This window comes from Hibiscus syriacus, unplaced genomic scaffold, assembly GCF_006381635.1.
Source record: "Hibiscus syriacus cultivar Baekdansim isolate YM2019G1 unplaced genomic scaffold, ASM638163v2 tig00112989_pilon, whole genome shotgun sequence".
Lineage (NCBI taxonomy): Eukaryota > Viridiplantae > Streptophyta > Magnoliopsida > Malvales > Malvaceae > Hibiscus > Hibiscus syriacus.
Genome location: NW_024063433.1, coordinates 61,099 through 83,436, shown reverse-complemented (window position 1 = coordinate 83,436; position 22,338 = coordinate 61,099). Strand labels below are relative to the sequence as shown.

Here is a 22,338-nt window from a genome sequence, read left to right as displayed (position 1 = left end):
ATGAGTGAAAATAGGGCTGAGATTATATTCTTGTTTTTTTTTAATATCTTCTTATTTCTCATTTTTAATCTTAATCATCTATTTGTACTCATCCAACAATCATAAAAAGAGGTATAACTAAAAATATTAACGTAGATGTAAATGGATACTAATTCTAAAGGAAACAACATGCAATTTTAGAAATTATGTGAATAACCTATCATCAACATGCAATTATAATTTAAAAATTAGAAGAAAATTTGTTTCATATAGGTTTCCCTGCAAGGAATCTGGTGTAAAAATCCAAGGCCTCTTGAGGTTTATATTCTGGGACTGTGTGTCCTGCTCCCTGTATTCATACACACCAAAAAGGGTTAGAATCAAACCTGGGAATTTGATAAATTTACAATTCAGTACATTTCTCTAAAGATGCATCCTCGAATGATTGATACCTTTATGGTTAAAAAGGTCAGGTTGTGGTCATAACCTTGCAAATACCTGCAAATGCATTCCAAAAGATAATTCAAAGTCAATTCCCAAGTAACAGATTGAGCATGAGATCCGGGGAATGACGGAATTTACCCTGCAACTTGTCCATTGGAAGTCCATGGCCTCCATTCATCCACTATCTCATATCCGACCGATCTTGTCCAGGCTTCGGTCCCGGTGAATGGAACACATATCATGATCCCCACTGCCACAAAAGTTGAATACAAACCATTTATCAGAAAATCGAGCACTCGTTTTGCCTTTAAACCCGAAATGCAGTAAAAGAAACCTGTATATGAGTGCTCGATATCCCCTGGAAGTAAGATTCTTGTGATACTTAATCATGCTACCGACATCATGATTATATAAGATGTTGTCCGTACATAACTCCCATTCACCGATCACGGCCTCCTATGTGTCGAAGGATCATAAATTATTGTTCTTTTTTGGTAAAACAAGGAGAATAATGACTTTGAGAGTGCTTACGTTTCAGCATGAATTGTCTTCCTAACTGCAGGGTCATTCACCCATTTTGTTGCTACTTCATCATCCTATGCAATTTTCGTAAAATTTCAAGTAAAATTATCAGTATACTCCCAACAAGATAGTTTGATACGCATAACAAATAATTAAGGACAACCACATCGGTTGTACGAGTCGGATCTTGACTAAAAAGAGTAGATGAAACTGTAAACTAAACTCCTTAAGAGCAAAGCTACTAACTGAAACAAGCTGCAAATAAGCAATCTTGACATGGAATAAGTTAAACTTACAGTGCACGGAACACTTAGGCTATTGAGAAGTTGTGGCCACGTTGGAATGATTCCATCTCTTACAGGAGCTCTAATTGGCCAGGCACGACCAAACATCCTTGTCCTTACAGAAAGAGGCCTGTCGGTCTCACCAAGCTTCCAGAAGCTCGAAGGTAGTCTGATAGTCTCGGGTGTTCGGGTCTATGATAACAAAGTTCTAGGATGGTGTACATGTTTAAATCCCTTATGTTCTGCAATTAATCAAACGTTTAGAATCGAATTAAAGAGAATGCAAATTCTAACTATCGGAACATTCCCGGTTAATCAATGTAAATAAGCAATTTAACAGGCTATTACCTGATCAACTTTTCCAGTTTGCTCTCGCAAGTTTCAGTGAGTGGATTATAGAAATTACCATTGCACTCATTTTTAGCCTCCTGGAAAAATGTAGATTGAACCATCAGAACTATGTATTCAGGACAAACAATGACCTTTTCTTCAGTCCAGCACTTATAACAAGTTAGAATGCATCCGCTCCCGATAATAATCCGGAAACTTTCAAAAGATATCCATAGAAACAAATGAAAAACTTAGTAAAAGTTGAAGATTTTTGGTGACTGAATTACAAAATCTTGGGTTCCTAGGTGCACTATAGTTACAAAATTATTCAAGTACCAAAGTGATAATAAGGTAAACTTCAGGGGTCAAAAGTATTATTTAACCCATAGATTATTAAAGATGTTTTTATTGTTTATATCTAGGATATAATTACATTCGAGAAGAATAAATCATCAAGCCTTAAAATAACATACACAACGGTTCATTCCTTGGCCATTACTCTAATTTTCATTTTTAATGTATCAACCTTGGTCATTACTCATTTGTATACATAACTTTTTTTAAATAATTTAAAATAATAACAAGATAATATATATTTAGAATTTTTTAATCATTGATAATTTATAATATATTAGCATAAAATTTTATTATATAGTAAAAAGGTAGTCTCATTAGATTCAATTATTTTAAAATCACACTGAATCAAAATTTTAAACATAATTTCTTCTAGGACTTATTTATTCTGTTTAAGAGATTTTAATATCGAAACATATATAGATTATGCAAACACAAGATTTATAGATTTTTTAAGAATAATTTTATTAAATATGAAAAAAAATTAAATTAATAATAACAGATAATCACTACAGCAAAACTGTACATTTGCGGCGTTTTTTTTACCTATAGCGGCGTTTTTTAAGCGCTGCAAAAAACACCTGCGGCGCTATGAAAAACGTCACAAAAAGCGCCGCTGAAAATAGCGTCGCTAAAGTTCGCGGCGTTTGGTAACAAAAAATGCCGCAATAGGTAACGATATATAGCGGCGTTTGTCCAACAAACGCCGCAATAGGTAACGATATATAGCGGCGTTTGTCCAACAAATGCCGCAATAGGTGTTGATATTTAGCGGCGTTTTTCCAACAAACGCCGCAATAGGTGTTGAGATTTAGCGGCGTTTTCCCCACAAACACCGCAAAAGATCTGGTATATAGCGGCGTTTTTTTAGAACAAACGCCGCAAAAGGTCATATCTATAGCGGCGTTTTAAGATACAAACGCCGCTAATTACCTCTCTATAGCTAAAAGAAATTGATTTTGCAAATTAAAACTAATTTGTCAAATGTTGTTTTCTACTCTTTTATTACCCAAATTTAACATGTAGCATTTTCCAATAAACTTGACATCCATAAGAACAAACTTAAAATCCATAACAAGAAAAATGAAATCCATAATAATAAATCAAAGTTTACATTAACGTAAAATATAATGTAGTTCAACATTATTAACTATAATAAACAATAATATCTAAGATATTTTTGCTTCTAATCTTACACATTCTTCAAAACTCTTCGTCACAATGAGGCGCTTAAATTCAAATAGATAAATCCAGTTTATATGGGAAAACAATGATGCAGAGCTAGTATCGTCCTGTCATTTCTTGCACAGATATTTTGCTTCATGAGGTCTTACTCCAATTGGCATGCCACTTGAAAAGGCCCCATCCATGGCAATGCAAACCCGATCTCTAGTTTCATATCCAAATAAATCATCAGTTTATATGAAAATCCATTATATCTTACGTTAAAAAAGTTAACAACACATTTCTGCATGGTCAGTCCCAGCAGTCAACAACTCTATGGCATGGGCAACCATCATGATGATAAGCAAAATATAGAGATAGATCTTAACAATTGTGCAGAAACATCCAAGCTTGAATTTCATGATAACTTCTAACAGCTTATCGGACCAAACATATTTTAAATCAATAGCACCCAGAAAAAGGCTCCAAAACTGCATTCCTAACAAACAGAAAGATATAAAGATGGAAATATGACAGCTTACCAAGGACCAAATCCTTTCAAGCATTATGCTAAAACAACTTGAGAACAGACAAAAGCACAATCTAACTTAAAGATAAGGAAGCAAAAAGAGAATTTAACGGAGATTGTAAATTAATATTTTATCCCTATTTGTCACCTCAGTATTTTCCCCAAGAATGTCACTGATTTCTCTCATTATCCTTTGACCCTAAAATACATTAATAATTAGAGCTAATTAAGTTCATATGTCCCGTATACAATTCGATTATTCTCATCACATCTCTCTTCTAAATTAAAATTAAATTGAAGCAGGCAAAAGGCTTGGAAACACCAACCACAATCCAATCACTCGCTAAGCTTAAACAGAAGCCATGTGTCGGATCAAGTCGATAACGCGGGAACTGGGACACAAGAAGAAGTCCATTAGAAAACTCATACAAGCATACAAGTCTGATTGAAGGTATAGTACTTAGAGCTACACAAAACCGGAATTAAGACAAGTATAATTTACCTGTAACCCCACTCATTGTCATACCATGCAACCAGCTTAACAAAGTTGTCGTTCAAAGCAATTCCAGCCTTGGCATCAAAAATGCTTGACCTGATAATAAATTGCATAGAACATAAGTTCCAATTTCCTAATCTAAAACCCTCGGCTATGTTATGCGGACTAGATTTTAAAATATTTCAAACTCTTAAAAGTCATGTGAAGCATAGTAACATAAGATCGTATGACAGGCCAGAAAACCAACATTAAAAAGAATTAAAAAAATCATACCTGTTGTCTCCAACAAAGTCAGTTGAGACCAAATCTTCCTCTACATAACCAAGAATTCCCTTCAAGTTAGTTTCAGATTCCGCCCTATGCACAAAAAAAGGGGTAAGAAAAGAATTCAAAGTGCTATCTTAAGGACAACTTAAGGTATGATTATAAGATAATTATTCTAATCATTACTTGATTGCAGCCTTAATGTCCTCGTAGGTAGCCTTCTTCTCAAGTCTCACAGTGAGGTCAACCACAGAGACATCAACAGTGGGAACGCGAAAAGCCATTCCAGTCAGCTTGCCATTCAATGCCGGAAAAACTTTGCCAACAGCCTATATGATTACATGATAACCATCACTATCAACCATCAAACTTCAATTCCAGTAACAAATTGCATAATAAAGCATTTGAGAAACTAAAAATTAACATAACACATACCTTGGCAGCTCCAGTACTGCTGGGAATGATATTGAAAGAAGCAGCTCTACCCCCTCTCCAGTCCTTCATTGATGGACCATCAACAGTCTTTTGTGTAGCTGAATAAAAAGAATAGAAACATCATTCAATAATATGCAAATGGTTGCAAAACGAAGTAAAATGAGAGCTTAAGTACTAACCAGTAATAGAATGGACAGTGGTCATAAGACCCTCAACGATGCCAAATTTGTCATGGATCACCTGCCACCGAGTTAGAAGTATGTCATCAACTCAAAGATAACAACTATAAGCTAGACGCACAAATAAATTTACTAGGAACAAATATTACCTTGGCCAATGGGGCGAGACAGTTGGTGGTGTAGCTAGCATTGGAGACAATGTTAAGATCAGGCTTATATTCCTTCTCGTTGACACCAACAACAAACATGGGAGCATCCTTACTGGGAGCAGAAATAACAACCTTCTTTGCACCACCCTGAAAAGCAACAAAGCATAACTCGAAATAAGAACACCAAACACAAATATAAGAAAAATAATTAGGCTCCAAAAGTAAAAAAAAACTCTGCCTCTTGGAAAACATATGTCGGGTAAATTCCAATCAACTTAGTTCTAATAAGACCATAAGTGTACATTAGCTAAAATTAATTTCAAAAACCTTCAAGTGAGCAGCAGCTTTGTCTTTGTCGGTGAAAACACCAGTAGACTCGACAACATACTCAGCTCCAGCCTCAGCCCATGGGATTTCCTCAGGATTTCTGTAATAGACCCCCAAGCCAATCACTAACCTTGGAGATGAGAAGGAGAGAGAGAAAGATTTAGTGGAAGCAGCAGCTTGGTCCAATATGGAAGGGACGGACCCAATATTTGATTGAACAAGCCGGAGAACGCAGAGGAAAGAAAAGAAAATCAAAACAAAAACACGCACAAAGAAGAACCCAATAAAGATCTGGATGAAATCACGACTGTTGGACTGAAATTGAACTGTTAATCCACTGGGTTCAAGAGATATTTAAAAATGGGTATTCCAGAAATCACGACTGTTGGAATGAAAAAAAATGAAAAAAAACCCAAATAAACAGACAAACTTGTAAAACGTGGAGAAGGCGAATGATGTAGGGGTGACTAACAGAGGAGAGAAATCACAGAAAACAATTTGGAAAATGAGATGAAGCACTCTTCGGAAACTACCAGTAGATGGGTTTGGGTAAACGGCGAGAATGAAAAAATAGACGAAGGGGAAAAATGAAAGAGGCTTAAATGGGTGGGACATAGAAACTGTACATTAACGCCACTAATATACTAATAAATTGCGGTGTTTATTCAAACACGCCGCTAAAATACTACGTTTTAGCGTTTGTTGAGAAACGCCATTAAAATACGAGTATTTAGCGGCGTTTTTCCTTAAAACGCCATTAAAGTATTACATTTTAGCGGCGTTTATTGAAAAACGCCAATAAAGTATTAGGTTTCAGCGACGTTTTTCTAAAAACGCCACGATATATGTACCATATTGTGACATTTTTCTAAAAACGAGACTAAAGAACTATTCTATGGCGGCGTTTTTTTACAAACGCCACTAAAGTACTGATCGTTAGCGGCGTTTGTCAAATAAATGCCACTAAAGTACGAGTTTTAGCGGCGTTTTTTGAGAAACGCCGTTAATGTTACAATTTCGTGGCGTTTTAAATATAAACGCCATGATATGTACAAATTTAGTGGCGTTTTCTTTGAAAACGCCGCGACAAACGTCTCTATATACCTATTTTGCTGTAGTGAATTTTATTAAAAAAATAAATATTTTGAATTAGAGTATAAGTTTATAAAATAAGAGTATTCTAATCATATAAATGAGATATTTTTCTTGAAACAAGTAAAATGCATAAAATAATCACTTAATAATAATAATAATAATCTTACAAAAAAGGAGTTAAAATTAAAAAAAGCAGATAAATAATAGATAAAAAATACCACTAATTAAATAAAAAAATAACATAACTCAGGCAATAAAAAAAAGAAAAGGAAAAAATAATTATCAACTCCAAGACGGGTGTTACTAATGATGAAAAAAATATTTTTTAAACATTTTAAATTTTTTTATAATTTTAAAATAATTAACTCATGTGATATATAAGGTAAGATAATATCAAAGTCTATAACAACATAATAAAATAAGATGTTATGCCACATCAATAAAATATCGGTCGCTAGTTGATCGTCCAAATAAAAATGTAGAACTATAAGGTTGACATTGTGAAAAAACCCCTAAAAAACCAGGTGTAAAAGTTAGGGATAACATTCCATTCTACCCGTATTAAAAATTATTATTTTTTGGTTGCACTCCTAATTTTCAGATTTCATTAGGATTATTTTGGACCAGTCCGCATTGTACACCTAATTTTGATGAGTGAATCTATCAACGTGAATTTTTTTTACATACACAGTTTCAAACTCGACTTAAACGAATTAATATGCTTATCACTTGAACCAACCCCGTTAGTCATATTCAAAATATCTCATTATACCTAAATATTATTGTTTTAATTTAAATAATAAATAAATATTTAGTGAAATTGAATATCATCTAATAATTGTTGATTTAGGGGCTGTTTGTTTGGCTATGAATGGAACCATTCAGCGCTGAATGCTAAACTGTTCAACATTCAGACTGTTTGTTTCTCACCTCTGAATTATTTCGTGATGACTGATTCAACAAAACAGTGCTGAATGATTCAACACAGAAGTACATTCTGAATGATTCAGAGCCATTATCAAACAGCATGTCACATTCAGCGCTAATTTATACAGAGCCTCTGAATCATTCAGCATTTGATTCATTCAGCGCTTAATCATTTTGAAGTAAACAAACAGCCCCTTAGTCTCTATACTTTAATTTGGTCAACTTTAGTCCTATGTGTCTTTCAAATTGTAAAATTATAGTTATAATTCGATTAATACACAAATAATATTACTAAATTACATGGACTTAAAAATGATCAAATCAAAAGAATAAAAACTAAATTTAAAACCTATGAATAATACGAGGATTAATAGTATAGTTTGACTTAACAAATTTAATGACTATTATTCAGGCCAATATCAAACTTTTAGAACTTGAAAGTATAGGGAGTATAAACAACCCAAATTAGAATTCAAGGACTAGATCTAGGGATGGGGATGGGTCGGGTTTTTGGTCTACCCAACCCGACCCAAAAACAAGGAATCCTCCACCCGAGACCCGACCGAACCAAAACAAGATTTCACCTGACCCGATATATAACTTAAAAACCCGACCCGACCCGAAATAATAAAAAATATTATTTTTATTCAATAAAAACAGTGATTTAATTGAAAAAAATAATATATAGAGGGATATTATTGTAATTATTCCTAAATATATAAGGTAAAATTATATTTTTTTCAGGTCGGGTATTTTTTACCCTAGACTCGAACCCGACCCGAACATCACAATTAAAAAACATGACCCGACCTGAATCCAAAAATATTTTTTTTAAAAAACCCGACCGGATCGGGTCGGGTCTCATGCCCATCCCTAACTAGATCCATAACTTGCACATAATACATAAACTAATAGAAGAATTTGACATATTAAAAATGACTAAATTAAAGAATATGAACTAAATTTACAATTTATATGAAACATAGATACTAATAATACAATTTAACTTAGTAATTTTTTCTGTTATTATTTAGTTCATGATTAAAATTTGAAAAGTATAATAACTAAATGGTTAAATTAAAATATAAAGATTAAATTTATAATTTATACATAATATAAAGATTAAATTTATAATTTTACTCTCCTGTATTTATGTTGAGGATAAAGAGAGATTTGGGCAAATTGAAAGACATTTACATTTCAATTCAAGATATATTCAGTCCGCTCATTCCTAACACTTCCTCCCCTACCTATTTATCGGATATTAACCTTTGGAATTGGAAAGTCGGCAATCGTTGGCCTCTACGTAAGTTGTTCCGTTATTATATAAAGGGTAAAGTACACAAATGATACTCCAACTATAGGTGTTACGTTGTTGAGTCATCCGACTATTAAAAGTTATGAAATGGTCCTCTGACTATAGGACAATAGTTTGTTGAGTCCTCGACTATTAAATGTTATAAAATGGTCACCCAACTATTTATATGTTTCGAACTTGTCATTTTTTGTTAAAAAAATAGTGGTTGTCTAAGCTAGCACTAATCTATTTACTGAGATATAATAAAATATGATCTCATAATTGTTTAAAGTTGTATTTTGTGTATCTACTATCCATTTACATTATGTCGTCGAGCTTGAAACATTATGTTGTTGACTCAGTGCTTGAAAGCAACAACAGTGCCAGTAGACATCATTATTTTTTTTATCATGTATCAATCAACATATTAACGTCCAATTAAGATGACCATCAATTTTTTAACGAAAAATGATGAGTTTGAACAATAAATAGTTGAGTGGCTATTTTTTAACTTTTAATAATTAGGAACTCAATAAAACAACATCATATAACTAGGGGATCATTTTGCAACTTTTTATAGTAGATGGATTCAAAAAAGTAATGTCTTGTAGACGAAGTATCATTTATGTACTTCACCCTTATATAAATGCGTATGTGATAAATCAGTCACTTCTTCTTCTTCTTTAAAAATAGAATTACGGTTGTTGCCTTAACTTCTTTTAAATAAACTTTTAGTTTAATTGTAACTTTAGTTATGTGTAAGTCCAATTATGCCAAATGAAATGAACTTTCCTTACCACATCATCCATCATAATCAGTCAAATTCACTCATATTATTCTTTTTCTTTTGTCATTAATATACTCTTAGTAATTCTCAAGTAATCACTCACTTTTATATTTATGAGGAAAAAAATTGAAGATTTAGTCTTAAAAAATCACATAAAAAGAAGAAAAAAAAGTGAAAAAAATGATTTTTCCTAGTTGGGATGGCGTGGTGAAGAAGGTTCATATATATTTTTTACGAGAATGATTCATGAAATGATTTTCAATAAAATGGGACAAATTAATTCTCATGTTAGAGTTTGAAAAATATTATTTTTTATCTTTAAATACATTTGTATTTATTATCGATATATGGTTTATTGATCGAATAATCTGGATCATATACAATAAATATCTATTATAAGACAACTATTTCAATCCTATTACTCTATTTACGAAATTTTAACCATATCCTTAAGACATCTAAATACTTCATCCAGCTAGACCTGGTTACTTTACCTTGAATTCATCTTTAAATTCAATGGAAAACAAGCCACATGCATATATATGTTTTTCAGGCAATTGCAAAGCAAATATGAAAAGGATTTGCAATAACAGCTCTCACCTTTTCCTTGTTTGGATGGAAAGAAAAGAAAATGCACTTTTAATATGATCAGTTATTGTAAATACTTCTATATTTATATATATATATATATATATATCAACCAGGGGAGAAGATAGTGGAAAATGTATTTTCATAGAATTAATTACAATCTTTTGATAGATTGTTACTTCTGTGATATATGTTTATGTTCATGTGTATTTACATATTAATGTTCAAATTAAGAAAGAAAATGAGAATTGCATTTATAACTACTTTGTAGGTTGTGAGTAATTGACTATTTTTTGTTTTAGAGTTTAGACATTAAATTTATTAGTATTATGTGCATGTTAATTTCTTGCTTAACTTCAACCAAATTAATTAAATTATAATTTTTAAAACTTTAGTTTGCAATAGGTTTCCTTCTAATGTAGAAGTAAATATTTTTTTTATAGGAAGGAATGCCTCGTTACAAATCCTCTTCATATTAGAGGAAACAGAAACAGGAAAAGAGTGCCTATAATTTATTAAATTAACAAATGTATCTAAATCCGAATACATAAATTCAACTGACCTCGGACCTCAGCTGTACTTAACAGCACCCCTCACACAGCAAACCACCCATATAAACGCAAAACCCCTGGACACAAACACGGATTAACCAATACCCTGTTTGGCAAGACGATATGCATCAATATTACAATCTCTTGGAATAAATCGGAGAGTGACATTATTATTATAATTGAGTAAATAATGTTTATATTTTTGTTATAATTTCACTCTCAAATGGTAAGAGAGTTATTTCTAATAATTATATACTTCAACAGAATATTATAAATAAGCAAGGCATAATTTTATAGAGTTATTTCTAATAATTTTATACTTCAATAGAATATTTATTACATTTAATAAATAAATTATTAATATTTTTCAATAATTCTTTAACAACTTTTTTAATAAATAAAAACTATATGTAAATATCATAATAACAAGAGATAATATGCAAATCTTTCATGTTTTGTGTAGAAGAATTTCTTTCTGTTTTTTAGTTGACATTAAAATAATTCACAAAGGGACGCAAATCTAAGAATGGGAAGCAGCATGTGAGACGATAATGGAATGATTCCATATGAACACAGCACCCCTAAGAAAAAAATAATAATAATAATACTAATAATTTTTGTTTTATTGAAATAAAAAGATTCTTCTCGAGTTTAATTTAATTTTGTTTTAAATTTTTGTGTGGGTCGTAAATTATTCCACATATGGTACGATTAGTTAAATTACATTTGTCTCACCTTGAATCTAAGATCTAAAACTTCATTTTCTCCTTAACAGTATTTCCAAAGGATTGGAAATTATAAATGATTAGAAACCCAGAAACAAGAAAAAGATATCAAAGGAAATCAAATAGTAAGATTAAATTAAACCTCTATATTATAAAAGAAAATCCCAGTATCTCACAGAAATTATGCAAGTTCCTGTGATTTAAAACTATCATCTCTACAGAAAATAAAATACTTAACATCTTAGACAATTCATCTCTGTATTTCAATAGTTTTCCCTTTAAACAATCTGTTCCTCTTGATTTAAATATATTTATTCTATATATATAACACTGATGTAATAAGTATATGTGTGTGTATATATATAATCACTCAATAGAGTAGAGATTGGCGATTGTTCTCATCACCTGTACCTGGGTGGTAAGGCACTTTATGTAATGCGCAGTTTCATCCAACAAGTTGCATAAATCCATGGCTTCACCACCTGGAACAAGCTCTCTCAGCTCTTCCGCTTGAACACCCAGCACAGCACCATGATGTTCCTTATTTTCTTTTCCATGAGATGCCGTGGTACGGGTCTTGACCGACGCTCTTCGGCCGAAAGAGACTAAACGACGACTGCGTGATCGGGTTCGGAGCCTCCAAAGGGTTGCCCTACTCCAAATTCTCCTCGACCTAACCGAGTAAGCCATGGACTTGTCGGCTGCAACCTTGATTCTTCGGTAACGTTGGAAGATCTCTCTGGGAGAAGATGATGAGATGGTTTTTGGGGCATTGATTTCAGTCAGAGCACGAAGGAACCTTGCGGTGAACCTGGATTTAAGAGAGCTAGGGTTCAAGTTCTGCAAATCCATATTACTATAAAAATAACTAGGGTTTTCTTTGGGATGAGTAGATGGATACGGAGATATATTAACTAACAATCGTACGGCGGTTTCCTTTTTTGGATGGATCGGAAAGAATTGAAGAGAGATTTTGATTTTCTGACACAAGGGGGCCAGTGCTCAGAAATGATCTCTCAAATGATAAAATCTCAAACTTTTTAGTGTTTTTTCTGACAAATTCTCTGACACATTATCTATAAAGACCAACCAGACAACAAGGAAGACAGAGATGTTTGTTTGGGGAGTGGGAAAATGGAAAAATTAAAAGAAGAGGAGACTATGGGAGGAGATGAGGTTGGGGGATCAACCCTTTTGGTTATTGTTATTGTTATTTTTCCAATAACTGGTTTTTAACCCATTTTCAATCCTATTTGTTATATATATAATTAAATTACACGTTTTAGCTTTCCTTTTCAGTTTGGGGTTTAGGAAAAGAGAGCATTGTGGGCCTGAAATAGCCAACTACCATATGAGCGCACATGCTTCCATTATCCCACTTGGATTGTGGGGCCTCTCTGTTTTCGACTCAATTTAAAAAAAATATTTTTTATTCGATTGGATATTAAAAATTTTGATTTGATTTGATTCGAGTCATAATTTTATAAATTCAACTTAAATCGATCTTTTTAAATAAGTTTAAGTTATAAAATAAGAGTTAAATAACTCAAAATATTTACTAGTTAGTAAATTAATTTTCAAGTTTGAGTTGAGTTTCTCAATTCTACATGATACATGGATATCACATGAAAAGATATATATGAACAAATATATTTATTTATTGTATATAGTTATAGAAAACCGTTTAAATTTGAATCAATTACTACCATAATGTTATAAATATTTATAAATAAATTTAAATACAAATTCGAACAACTAGACTCGAAAAAATTTCAAATGAAATATGAGTTATAAAATAAAACTCATCAACTTAACTAACTTAAATTTTTTTGATTCGACTCGATCGAATACGCACCTTTATTTAAGATATTGTTTAGGGTTTTGATATTATCATTGTAAACATTTTAATTTTGATTTTTTATTAAAAATATTAAATATTCCATTACTATACCAATATTTATTCACTCCTTGTTATTTATATTTATTTATTCTACGACACTTTTATTTGTATATATTTTTAAATAGTTTAAGATAATAGTAAAAAAAATATTTAGAATTTTTTAATTTATTAACAACATATACATACCTTACAGATACAACTGTTCGAATCTAAAATATCTAAAAATAACTTTTATTTTTACCATTTAGGTCACACGATAGATTATTTATTTTATTTAATTATTGTGAAGAACATTTGTTTAAATTTTGTGTTGAATGCGTCGAGGGGTATTAATATTGGTGTGTTATGATCAATAATTTCTCCCTAAAATTCCTCCCATTGTTGGCCATTTCGGACAAATGAGTGATGGGATTGATTAATGGTGGCAATGACATAGAGATAGGACCAGGGATGATGTTTAGGGATGTCGGCATTCGGCACCTAATGGTCCAAATCACAGACTGCACGGTAGGAATTACTCACATTCTCACCAATTTCATTCATCGCTCCTATGAAAAATCCTCCATTTTTGTCCCCATTCACCCCATAAAATGTTTCCATTTCAAAGTTGTGAATGAGCAATGCCTTATTTTGTTGCTACTTAGTTGTAGTTTGCAAGTTGGAAAAATAATGTCAAAATTATTATTATTATTATTTTCTCAAGAGAAGGATACATGACCATTTTGGATTTGAGGGGGGGGGGGGCTCTAATAAAATATTTTGTACATTGTAGTAAAAAATTATCAACATATAATATCTCTAGTGAGTGTTTGCATACTGTTGGACAAATTTGAAGATTATTCTTGTAATAACTTAACATATATACGTTGAAAATATAAGGGTATTATTGTGGAAATAAATCATTATTATCGTTTGAAAATAAATAATAGAAAGAATTTGATTGTGTCGTAGAAGAACTAATGTTTTAAAAATAAAATCATCTTGATTGGTTTAATATTTGAAATAGACATTATCCCTTGATATTAACACGATTCTTCCAATTTCTGTATACTTAAAATTTGAAATAGAAACCGATGATATTATTTTTATATAAAAAAAAAACTCGAGAAACTTTAAAGAAAATAGGAAATGGGAGATAACTCTTAGGGGTTGTTTGGATCAAGGAATGTGGGATTTTCATAGGAATAGAATCTACATTTCCATGTTTGGTTGGCCGGGAATCTCATTCCCGGTAATGTTTTATTACCAATAGTAGATTTTTTGGGGTATATTACCGGAAATGTCGTTACCTCCCTTTTCTTAGCTATTGTTGGATTACCGGCGTTTTGGACTAAAATGCCCTTAAATTTTTTTCTTCAAAAATATCATTCTTCTGTCATTGAATAATAAAAATTCTACGAATGTTAAATTACAAATTTATATTTAAACTATTTTAGATTATAAAAATCTATAATTAAAATTTTATATGATATCTAGGGGTTAAAATAAAATTTTACCCTTTCATTAAACTTTTTTATACTTTTAATTTTGTAAAAAAATATATATATATAAATTTTATGAATTTAAATTTTTTAAAATATATATATAAAAATATTTTTTAACTTGTTAAAAAATAAATGTATAATAAAGATAATTTGATCAAATATACATTCCAATAATCTTTTATTACTTTAACCAAATAAGATAATCTTTCATTCATGCTAAACCAATCAAACACAAAATATAACATTCTCAGTAATCTTATTTCCTGATAATCTTACATTCCCACTGATAATCTTACATTCTGTAAATCAATTACATCCTTAAATAAAATTATATTTTGGATGGTTGAAATGATTACACAAATTCTCTATTTACAGCTGGGGGAGGAGAGGAGATAAAATCGATTAAAAATATCTCATGAAATGCGATAATGAGTTGTCTTCAAGCAATTCTAAATCAATTGATTTAACGATCAAATCAATCATTGTGTACCTACACTGACAATAGAGACAAAGAAAATGTTATAAATATTAGACAAGGAATTTAATATTTTTAGAAGAAAAAAACATTTGAATTTTCTTTGAAAATAATCAAATATTATACATATAAAAGTACATGTCAAACCACAAATATAAATCAACCGACTATGATCATACTCATATAAGATGCATATTCACTAATACTTAACAAAGAAACGAGAAAAGAATAGTAAACGAACCATCGCCAAACGTTTATTTTTCATATAATATTGTTTGTGTTCTTAATATTTCTATTCATATGTGTGTTGAAATATTGAAGTATATGATCAAATAAGGGAGAGAGTGTGAGAAAATCAAGCATTAAGCAAAGTGGAGTTCTCTGAATCTGGGAAATAAATAGAATGACTGATAGAGGGGTGTGGACCACAATCAAGTGAGGGCATGCATGTGTGAGGAAAGTGACAACAAAGGTTCATGACAACTTGGAACTGATCGATTATAACATCCACGTTTGTCTTCAACTCCTTTTTTTCTTCTAATAATTATCATCTCCTTCTACATTAATTAATATATATCGTTAACCTTACTCAACAATATCTTAGGAGGTGGTCTTGTAGCCCCGACGGCGGTGGTGGTAGGTAGGCGGTTTTTACTCAACAATAAAAGAAAAGGTTGGTGGGGGAGTTGGTTGAGTTGTAACGAATACTAGTTTGGATTATGAATTATAAAAAAAAACTTTAAAGCGGAAATATGAAGCAATTTATTCACTTAATTTTTTTTATTAATATCTAATCTATTAATTAATTAATTCAGATCAAATTTTATACAAATTTATTATGAAGGCGACTCTACCAAATTAATTTACTCTATTAATATCCATTAGTATACATAAGAATTTGAATCTCAAACTTCAAAAAAAAAAATAATCTCTCGTCCATTTAATTTATGCCATGCGTTTTGCCCCATTTTTTAATAAAAAAGTTGCATCGTAAGGAAATTTCCAATGGGTGACAGAATCATTGGGTTTGCCATCATAATATTATATTATAAAAATATTATAGTTTAATGATGCCAATATTAATTTTAAGTTACTCTAATATATTAAAATTAATGATTCAGATTTTAATTTAATTCAAATTCAAAATTTGAAAGTTGAAATAATTAAAAAATAATATTAAAATTATGTTATTTTTCGTTTTTATTTTAGTTAAATAATTCGATTATTTTATGATTTAATCTATAATTTTCTCGTTTCTTTAATTTTTCTTCATTTTAAGTTTTTTTTAATCAAATTTAAATCACATTCTCTTCGACAACCATCATAGAGTACATGTATAGCTTCATTTCCTCTTTTTGGCAAAAACAATTCCTCTTTTTTCAATTTAGTCCATTAGCTTATTATTTTATTTTAATTTGATCCTCCAACTAAGGTCTTTATAATTTCTTTTTTTTTCCATCAATCTTTTATCTCTTTAATGCTCTAAAAATATCTTCTTTAAAAACATAGTATTATAAATATATTAATAATTTTAGATGATATTTGATTTATGAAATAACATTATAAATCTTAATTATGAATGTGTAAAAGAATAATATATATATATATATATATATATATATATAATATACAATTAGAGAGACTCGATTAAATTGAAACAAATCAATATCATAATATTATAAATAATTATAATTAAATTAAAATAAAAAAATATATATTTGATTCAACTCAAATTTTATAAATTTAACTTAACTTGAAAAGATTTCAAACACAACTAATCGAATCATAAAATTAAAATTAGTAACATGAATTAACTATGAAAAGAAAAGGGATAAAGCGAGAGACAGATATTCAAACGAATGGAAATTATGGAAGCTGAGCTGGCAGGCATAGGAGAGAAGTTGGGTTTCTTTGATCATTTTAGGGTTAGCCTTCTAAAGCAGAACATGGGGCTATAAGCTTTTTGCCTTGCCTACATTGCTATACTCACTTTTGCTGCCCTTCAACTTTTCAATTTCTTCATTTTGTACATTAAACTTTTCTCTCTCTTTTGGTCTTCAATTTCTTTATTTTTAAAATAAAATATATTTTTATATTTTTTAAAATTATTATAATAATTTTACAACTTTTTAATTTTTATTAATTTTTTTTATCTTTAAAATTTAAAATTTAAAATATTTTTTTATATTTTTTGCATGTTTTCTATTTTTAATAACTTCAGAATTTTTTAATATCTTTTTAATATTATTTTTCATAATTTTACAGTTTTAAAATTTTAAATATATATTTTTAAAATATTCAATATTACTTATTTATTTTAAAATTATTTTTTTGAAAGTTTAAAATTTTATACCATATGACCCGATAGTTATCATCACCATTGATAAACAAGACAAAATAGATAACATCAGTATAATGACTCTCCTATTCATTCATCGAGTTTGATCAATTTGACAAAAATGACAAAAGCTGCAAAGTTTAAAAACCAAAAAAGTTATTATACCATTTACATTAAAGCGTTTTAGGATTAGACTCTTTAACGACCTCATAATTATGCTTAGTTTCACATTATCACCATCCACATGCTTTGCTTAATTTAATCTTTTTTTAGGACCACTTTTCTTTTTAATATATTATTATTACTTTTGGGGTTATGATTTCAATTGTGTTGTTCTGATTATATTGGAATTACATTATATGATTATATTGGGATATATATATAATTTTATATTAAGAAACAAGATGAATTTATAAAATTTGTAAGGGATAAAAATAGATTATTATTATTAAAAAATATAAAAATATATAAAATATATGATAATTTAAAATTTTTCAAGATGACGACTATTCTACACGCCCCTTTCAATTCATCTTTGGTTATATTTGCATAGATGGGTTCAACTATTTTAAAATTGGGTGAAGTACGCAAATGTTCCTCCGATTATAGGGCATTGTTTTGTCGGGTTTCCGACTATTAAAAGTTACACAATAGTCTCTCAAATATAGGGAGTTACTTTGTTGAGTCCCTCGACTATTAAAAGTCACGAAATAATCTTCCGACTATTCATTATGTTCCAAACTCATCTTTTTATGTTAAAATATTGAAGACAATATGAGTTGGAAGTTAACATGCTGATTGAGATATGATAAAATCTGATCTCATAATCTCAAACGATTATCATATCTCAATCAGCATGTTAATGTCTAACTTAGACGATCGTTATTTTTTTAATGAAAAATGACGAATTTGGAACATAATGAATAATCATGTGATCATTTTGTAACTTTTAATAATCGAGGGACTTAACAATGCAATTACCTATAGTCAAGGGACCATTTTATAACTTTTAATAGTCAACGAACTCAATAAAATAGTATCCTATAGCCGGAACCATTTGTAAACTTCACCCCTTAAAATTCAACTCACCCAAATTTTTAGTAGCAATATAGCTCAACAATATTCTATTCGTTTAGTTCTTTTATAGTTTTATACGAGATCAATCTTGAATTTACTTCAACTTTAATTGATATGTGATGCAATATATGCATAAAATTTGCAATTTGATTTAGTTATGTATTTATATACGTGTGTGATTTAAAATTTATTGTACATATTTGAAAAAATGAATTTATATATTTATATTAAATAACTATAATTATGAATGTAAGTATAAAAATAATAAATAATTACTAATTATTTTAAATAAAATTAAATTATATTTTTATATATACATTTAAAAAAAAGTTATGTCACTACAGCAAAATAGGTATTTTGCGGCGTTTTTTTACATACAGCGACGTTTTTAAGCGCCGCTAAAAACACATGCGGCGTTTTTTAAAACGCCGCAAAAAAGGTCGTTGAAAATAGCGCCGTTGAAAATAGCGTCGCTGAAAATAGCGGCGTTTTTTTAACAAAAAATGCCGTAATAGGTGTTGTTATTTAGCGGAGTTTGTCACAAAAACGCCGCAATAGGTTTTGATGTTTAGCGGCGTTTTCCCTACAAACGCCGCAGTAGGTGTTGATATTTTGCGGCGTTTTTTGTTTTTTCAAAAAACGCCGCAATATGCGATGATGTTTAGCGGCGTTTCTCCCACAAACGTCGCAGTAGGTTTTCAGATTAAGCGGCGTTTGTGGGAGAAAACGACGTAATAAGGGTTGAGAATTAGCGGCGTTTCTATTAAAAACGCCGCAATAGGTGTTGAGCTTTAGTGGCGTTTTTTTATAAAAACGCCGCTAAAGTTCGGTATATCGCGGCGTTTATAGCATACAACCGCTAAATGTATGGAATATTGCGGCGTTTTTTTAACAAACACCGCTAAATAACACAAAATTTTACATAAAAATAATGTTGGATTACCCCCAAATCTGTTTTTTCAACCTGTTCCATTATCTAACAAACAAAAACAACAATAACATCAAACTCTATATCCATAACAAAAATCATCAAATCCAATCTAATAAATAAAAATTTTCATTAACGTAATATAAGTTCAGTTAAACAAGGTTCAGTAACATTAACAGAATGCTTATAACATAAATGAGACTACGATGGTGGATGTTGAGGTTGCGTTTTCTATATCATTAGCATCATATCATTGAGTCGTTTTTCAAATTCTTCACATCTCTGCTGATATGTTGCTTCTCTCTGTGCTACCACTGCTTCTCTCTGTGCTGCCGCTGCTTCTTTCTCTGCTTCCGCTGCTGCTCTGGCTGCTTCTGCTGCTGCTCTGGCTGCTTCCGTTGCTGCTCTCTCTGCTTCCCTTGCTTCATTTTCCGCTTTCAAGTTAGTCATTTGTTGATCCATCTCAACCAACTTTTCTTTTAAACGACTAACTTCGTGGTGGGAAGATCGAGACTGTGATGACATGTACTGTGATGAGTTGGATCCAAAATATTTGGTGGGAGTAAGGAATGATCCTTGACAGCGCACCCGACCAAATCTTTCAGGACCCAAAATGTCATTAATAGCTTGGTTTTCAATGTCATCATCATTAACAATACCTTGACTCGAAGCGGTAGCATGATGCTCCGCCTTTTTCTCCCTCAATTTTTGCTAATAATAAAGTGAATAATTAATTAAAATAAAAAATTTCATGGTACAAATATAAATAAAGTCAGGTAAATTTAAAACATCTACCCAATAAACGTACCATAATTTCTGCAGCGTCAGCAGTCATAGGAGTACCATTCTTCTTCGTATGTGTCATGTCGAAGAGTTGTATTCGACCAACTTTAGAACCGGATGTATTTTCCTACAAGTACCATAATATAATTACTATGAGTTAGTATGTACATGGAATACAAAAAACTATTTCAATAATCTTTAATACCTCCTCATGAGCTATACAAGCAAAGCTATTTGATCCAGCCGTGTGCGTAAACTTTTGTTGTTGTCTGCTAGCAACACCAACATGCTCTCGGTCCTACAATGTCAAACAACCACTTTTAATGATGATTTACAATTCGTTACAATTATTTCTGAAAAATACATCATACCTGTCCTTTTTTTGAACTCCAAAATCTGACTGCATCTTCCTATTGGTACCTGAGCATTCCTGGTGGGACTGTTTGCAACTTCTCTTCAAGGCTGAGATCATTCTTGAAGTATTTCTTCTTTAAGGAGCTCTTGTGGTCCCTCCATCTCTTCCCTAACGCTTGCTTAACATAATCGTCATAGATCTCTAAAGAAAATTTCTCATATACAGTAAATAAGTGTGCACCGTAAGTATACATTAGTATTGAATTTCTATAGAGTATATAATAATAATGACATTATTACTTTAACAAAATCCAACGCCTGATTTTTGTTACTATTAGGCATTTCGCGCCATGACTCGTAATTGATCGGTAACAGATTCGCATTACGTCCAACTATGCCTAAGTAACCTGCTAGAAGACGTGATTCTGGGCCAATAGGTTGACTGACATCATTTCTTGAAACTTTGACACGATGCCTAGGAGGAAGTTGGTATAATTCCTTCAAAGTTGTACGTCCTCGAGTCTTGCGCGTTCCAACATTTTCAACTATATAATAAATTATTAAATGACAGTTTTGAAAATGAACAAAGTAGTAAATAATGTTTCGAAGATTACCTTGAATTTCTACTTCTACTTCAACAGTTTCAGGAACTTCGGAAGAGTCAGGTGCATTCGATTCCTCGTTATTTCTTTCTTCATGATCTTCAGAAGCTCGAACAAGCCGCAAATCAGTTATTTTTCTCCTCGGCATGCTATCTATAATAAACAAACCTGAGTAATAAAAAATGAATTAAGTAATGAATATATTGAAGGACAACATATTAATAGTTATAACATTATAAATAAATAAATGAAGATATAAAATCGTACGACATTCTTATGTAATGTCAGGTGTCATAAATATCTTCATCAACATCCTCCTGAACCCATTGAAATTGTGTTGTATTAGTGATAGTTTCATCTAAGTTTTATGGTAGTAGAGGTAAACATTCTGATCTTGTTTCAATGTCATCTCTACTTCCATCCCCGATATCTATCAAGTCTTTGGGAGTATTTCAGAGCACAACATACCAACCGTCATCCATTGGATCGTGACAATAAAATACTTGTTTCACTTGAGAAGAAAATACATATGGTTCATCCATCAAACGTTGATCTGTGTGAATTAATCGAGAGAAATTAACCATTGTAAACCCGAATTTATCTGTTTTTATGTATCTGTTTACATCAACCCAGTCACACCGAAACAGCACAACCTTTCGTTTTCCATAATAATCTAACTCAATAATGTCCGTAAGATTTCCATAATAATCGACCTCTCCGTCCTGTGGATTATTGTCCCTTACAGTAGCATAACTTGTAGTTGACGAAGTAACTATAACTCCACAATTTTGTGTCCTCCTTAATCTTTCACGAGATTTCGTGTGGAACCTGAACCCATTAATGATGAAGGCATTATATCTTTTAACTATTCTATTCGGACCTTGAGAAAGCCATTTAACATCTTCACTAACTTCTCTCCCACTCCAAACCTATTACACATTAATGGTGAATTAATTTGCATTGAACAAACA

The 22,338-nt window shown here is 30.9% G+C and overlaps 2 protein-coding genes and 1 long non-coding RNA gene across 6 annotated transcripts; all 3 read right to left on the bottom strand.

Annotated features, from left to right (window-relative positions):
- Nucleotides 1-161: 161 nt before the first annotated feature.
- LOC120185179 lies at nucleotides 162-653 on the bottom strand. The gene is made up of 3 exons (XR_005522099.1): nucleotides 562-653; nucleotides 432-477; nucleotides 162-328 (listed from the first exon to the last, which is right to left on the bottom strand). It is a non-coding gene; the product is annotated as an uncharacterized LOC120185179 (long non-coding RNA).
- Nucleotides 654-3,857: 3,204 nt separating this feature from the next.
- Nucleotides 3,858-6,071, bottom strand: LOC120185149 (glyceraldehyde-3-phosphate dehydrogenase 2, cytosolic-like). The gene is made up of 9 exons (XM_039189441.1): nucleotides 5,887-6,071; nucleotides 5,457-5,793; nucleotides 5,130-5,276; nucleotides 4,981-5,041; nucleotides 4,802-4,899; nucleotides 4,553-4,695; nucleotides 4,376-4,459; nucleotides 4,109-4,198; nucleotides 3,858-3,998 (listed from the first exon to the last, which is right to left on the bottom strand). The coding sequence occupies exons 1-9, from the start codon at nucleotides 6,069-6,071 to the stop codon at nucleotides 3,956-3,958; spliced, it is 1,188 nt and encodes a 395-aa protein (XP_039045372.1). The 3' UTR covers nucleotides 3,858-3,955.
- A 4,568-nt stretch (nucleotides 6,072-10,639) lies between these two features.
- On the bottom strand, nucleotides 10,640-12,646 carry LOC120185178 (transcription factor IBH1-like). Of its 4 annotated transcripts, none has more exons than XM_039189470.1 (2): nucleotides 11,838-12,646; nucleotides 10,640-10,778 (listed from the first exon to the last, which is right to left on the bottom strand). In XM_039189470.1, the coding sequence occupies exons 1-2, from the start codon at nucleotides 12,276-12,278 to the stop codon at nucleotides 10,731-10,733; spliced, it is 489 nt and encodes a 162-aa protein (XP_039045401.1). In that variant the 5' UTR covers nucleotides 12,279-12,646; the 3' UTR covers nucleotides 10,640-10,730. The 4 variants fall into 4 exon arrangements, with proteins under 4 accessions (XP_039045401.1, XP_039045403.1, XP_039045404.1 ...); XM_039189472.1 differs by having other exon boundaries at nucleotides 10,640-10,807; nucleotides 11,832-12,644; XM_039189473.1 differs by having other exon boundaries at nucleotides 10,640-10,807; nucleotides 11,838-12,644.
- Nucleotides 12,647-22,338: the final 9,692 nt, after the last annotated feature.

Excerpts from the sequence above, each read along its gene's own strand:
- LOC120185149 (XM_039189441.1), bottom strand. The coding sequence starts at position 6,071 with ATGTCCCACCCATTTAAGCCTCTTTCATTTTTCCCCTTCGTCTATTTT. Across the intron at positions 5,277-5,456 it reads AAGCTGCTGCTCACTTGAAG|GGTGGTGCAAAGAAGGTTGT; the intron begins GTTTTTGAAATT and ends GTTGCTTTTCAG. Across the intron at positions 5,042-5,129 it reads GTCTCGCCCCATTGGCCAAG|GTGATCCATGACAAATTTGG; the intron begins GTAATATTTGTT and ends ACTCGGTGGCAG.
- LOC120185178 (XM_039189470.1), bottom strand. The coding sequence starts at position 12,278 with ATGGATTTGCAGAACTTGAACCCTAGCTCTCTTAAATCCAGGTTCACC. Across the intron at positions 10,779-11,837 it reads TAAAGTGCCTTACCACCCAG|GGGTTTTGCGTTTATATGGG; the intron begins GTACAGGTGATG and ends GTTTGTGTCCAG.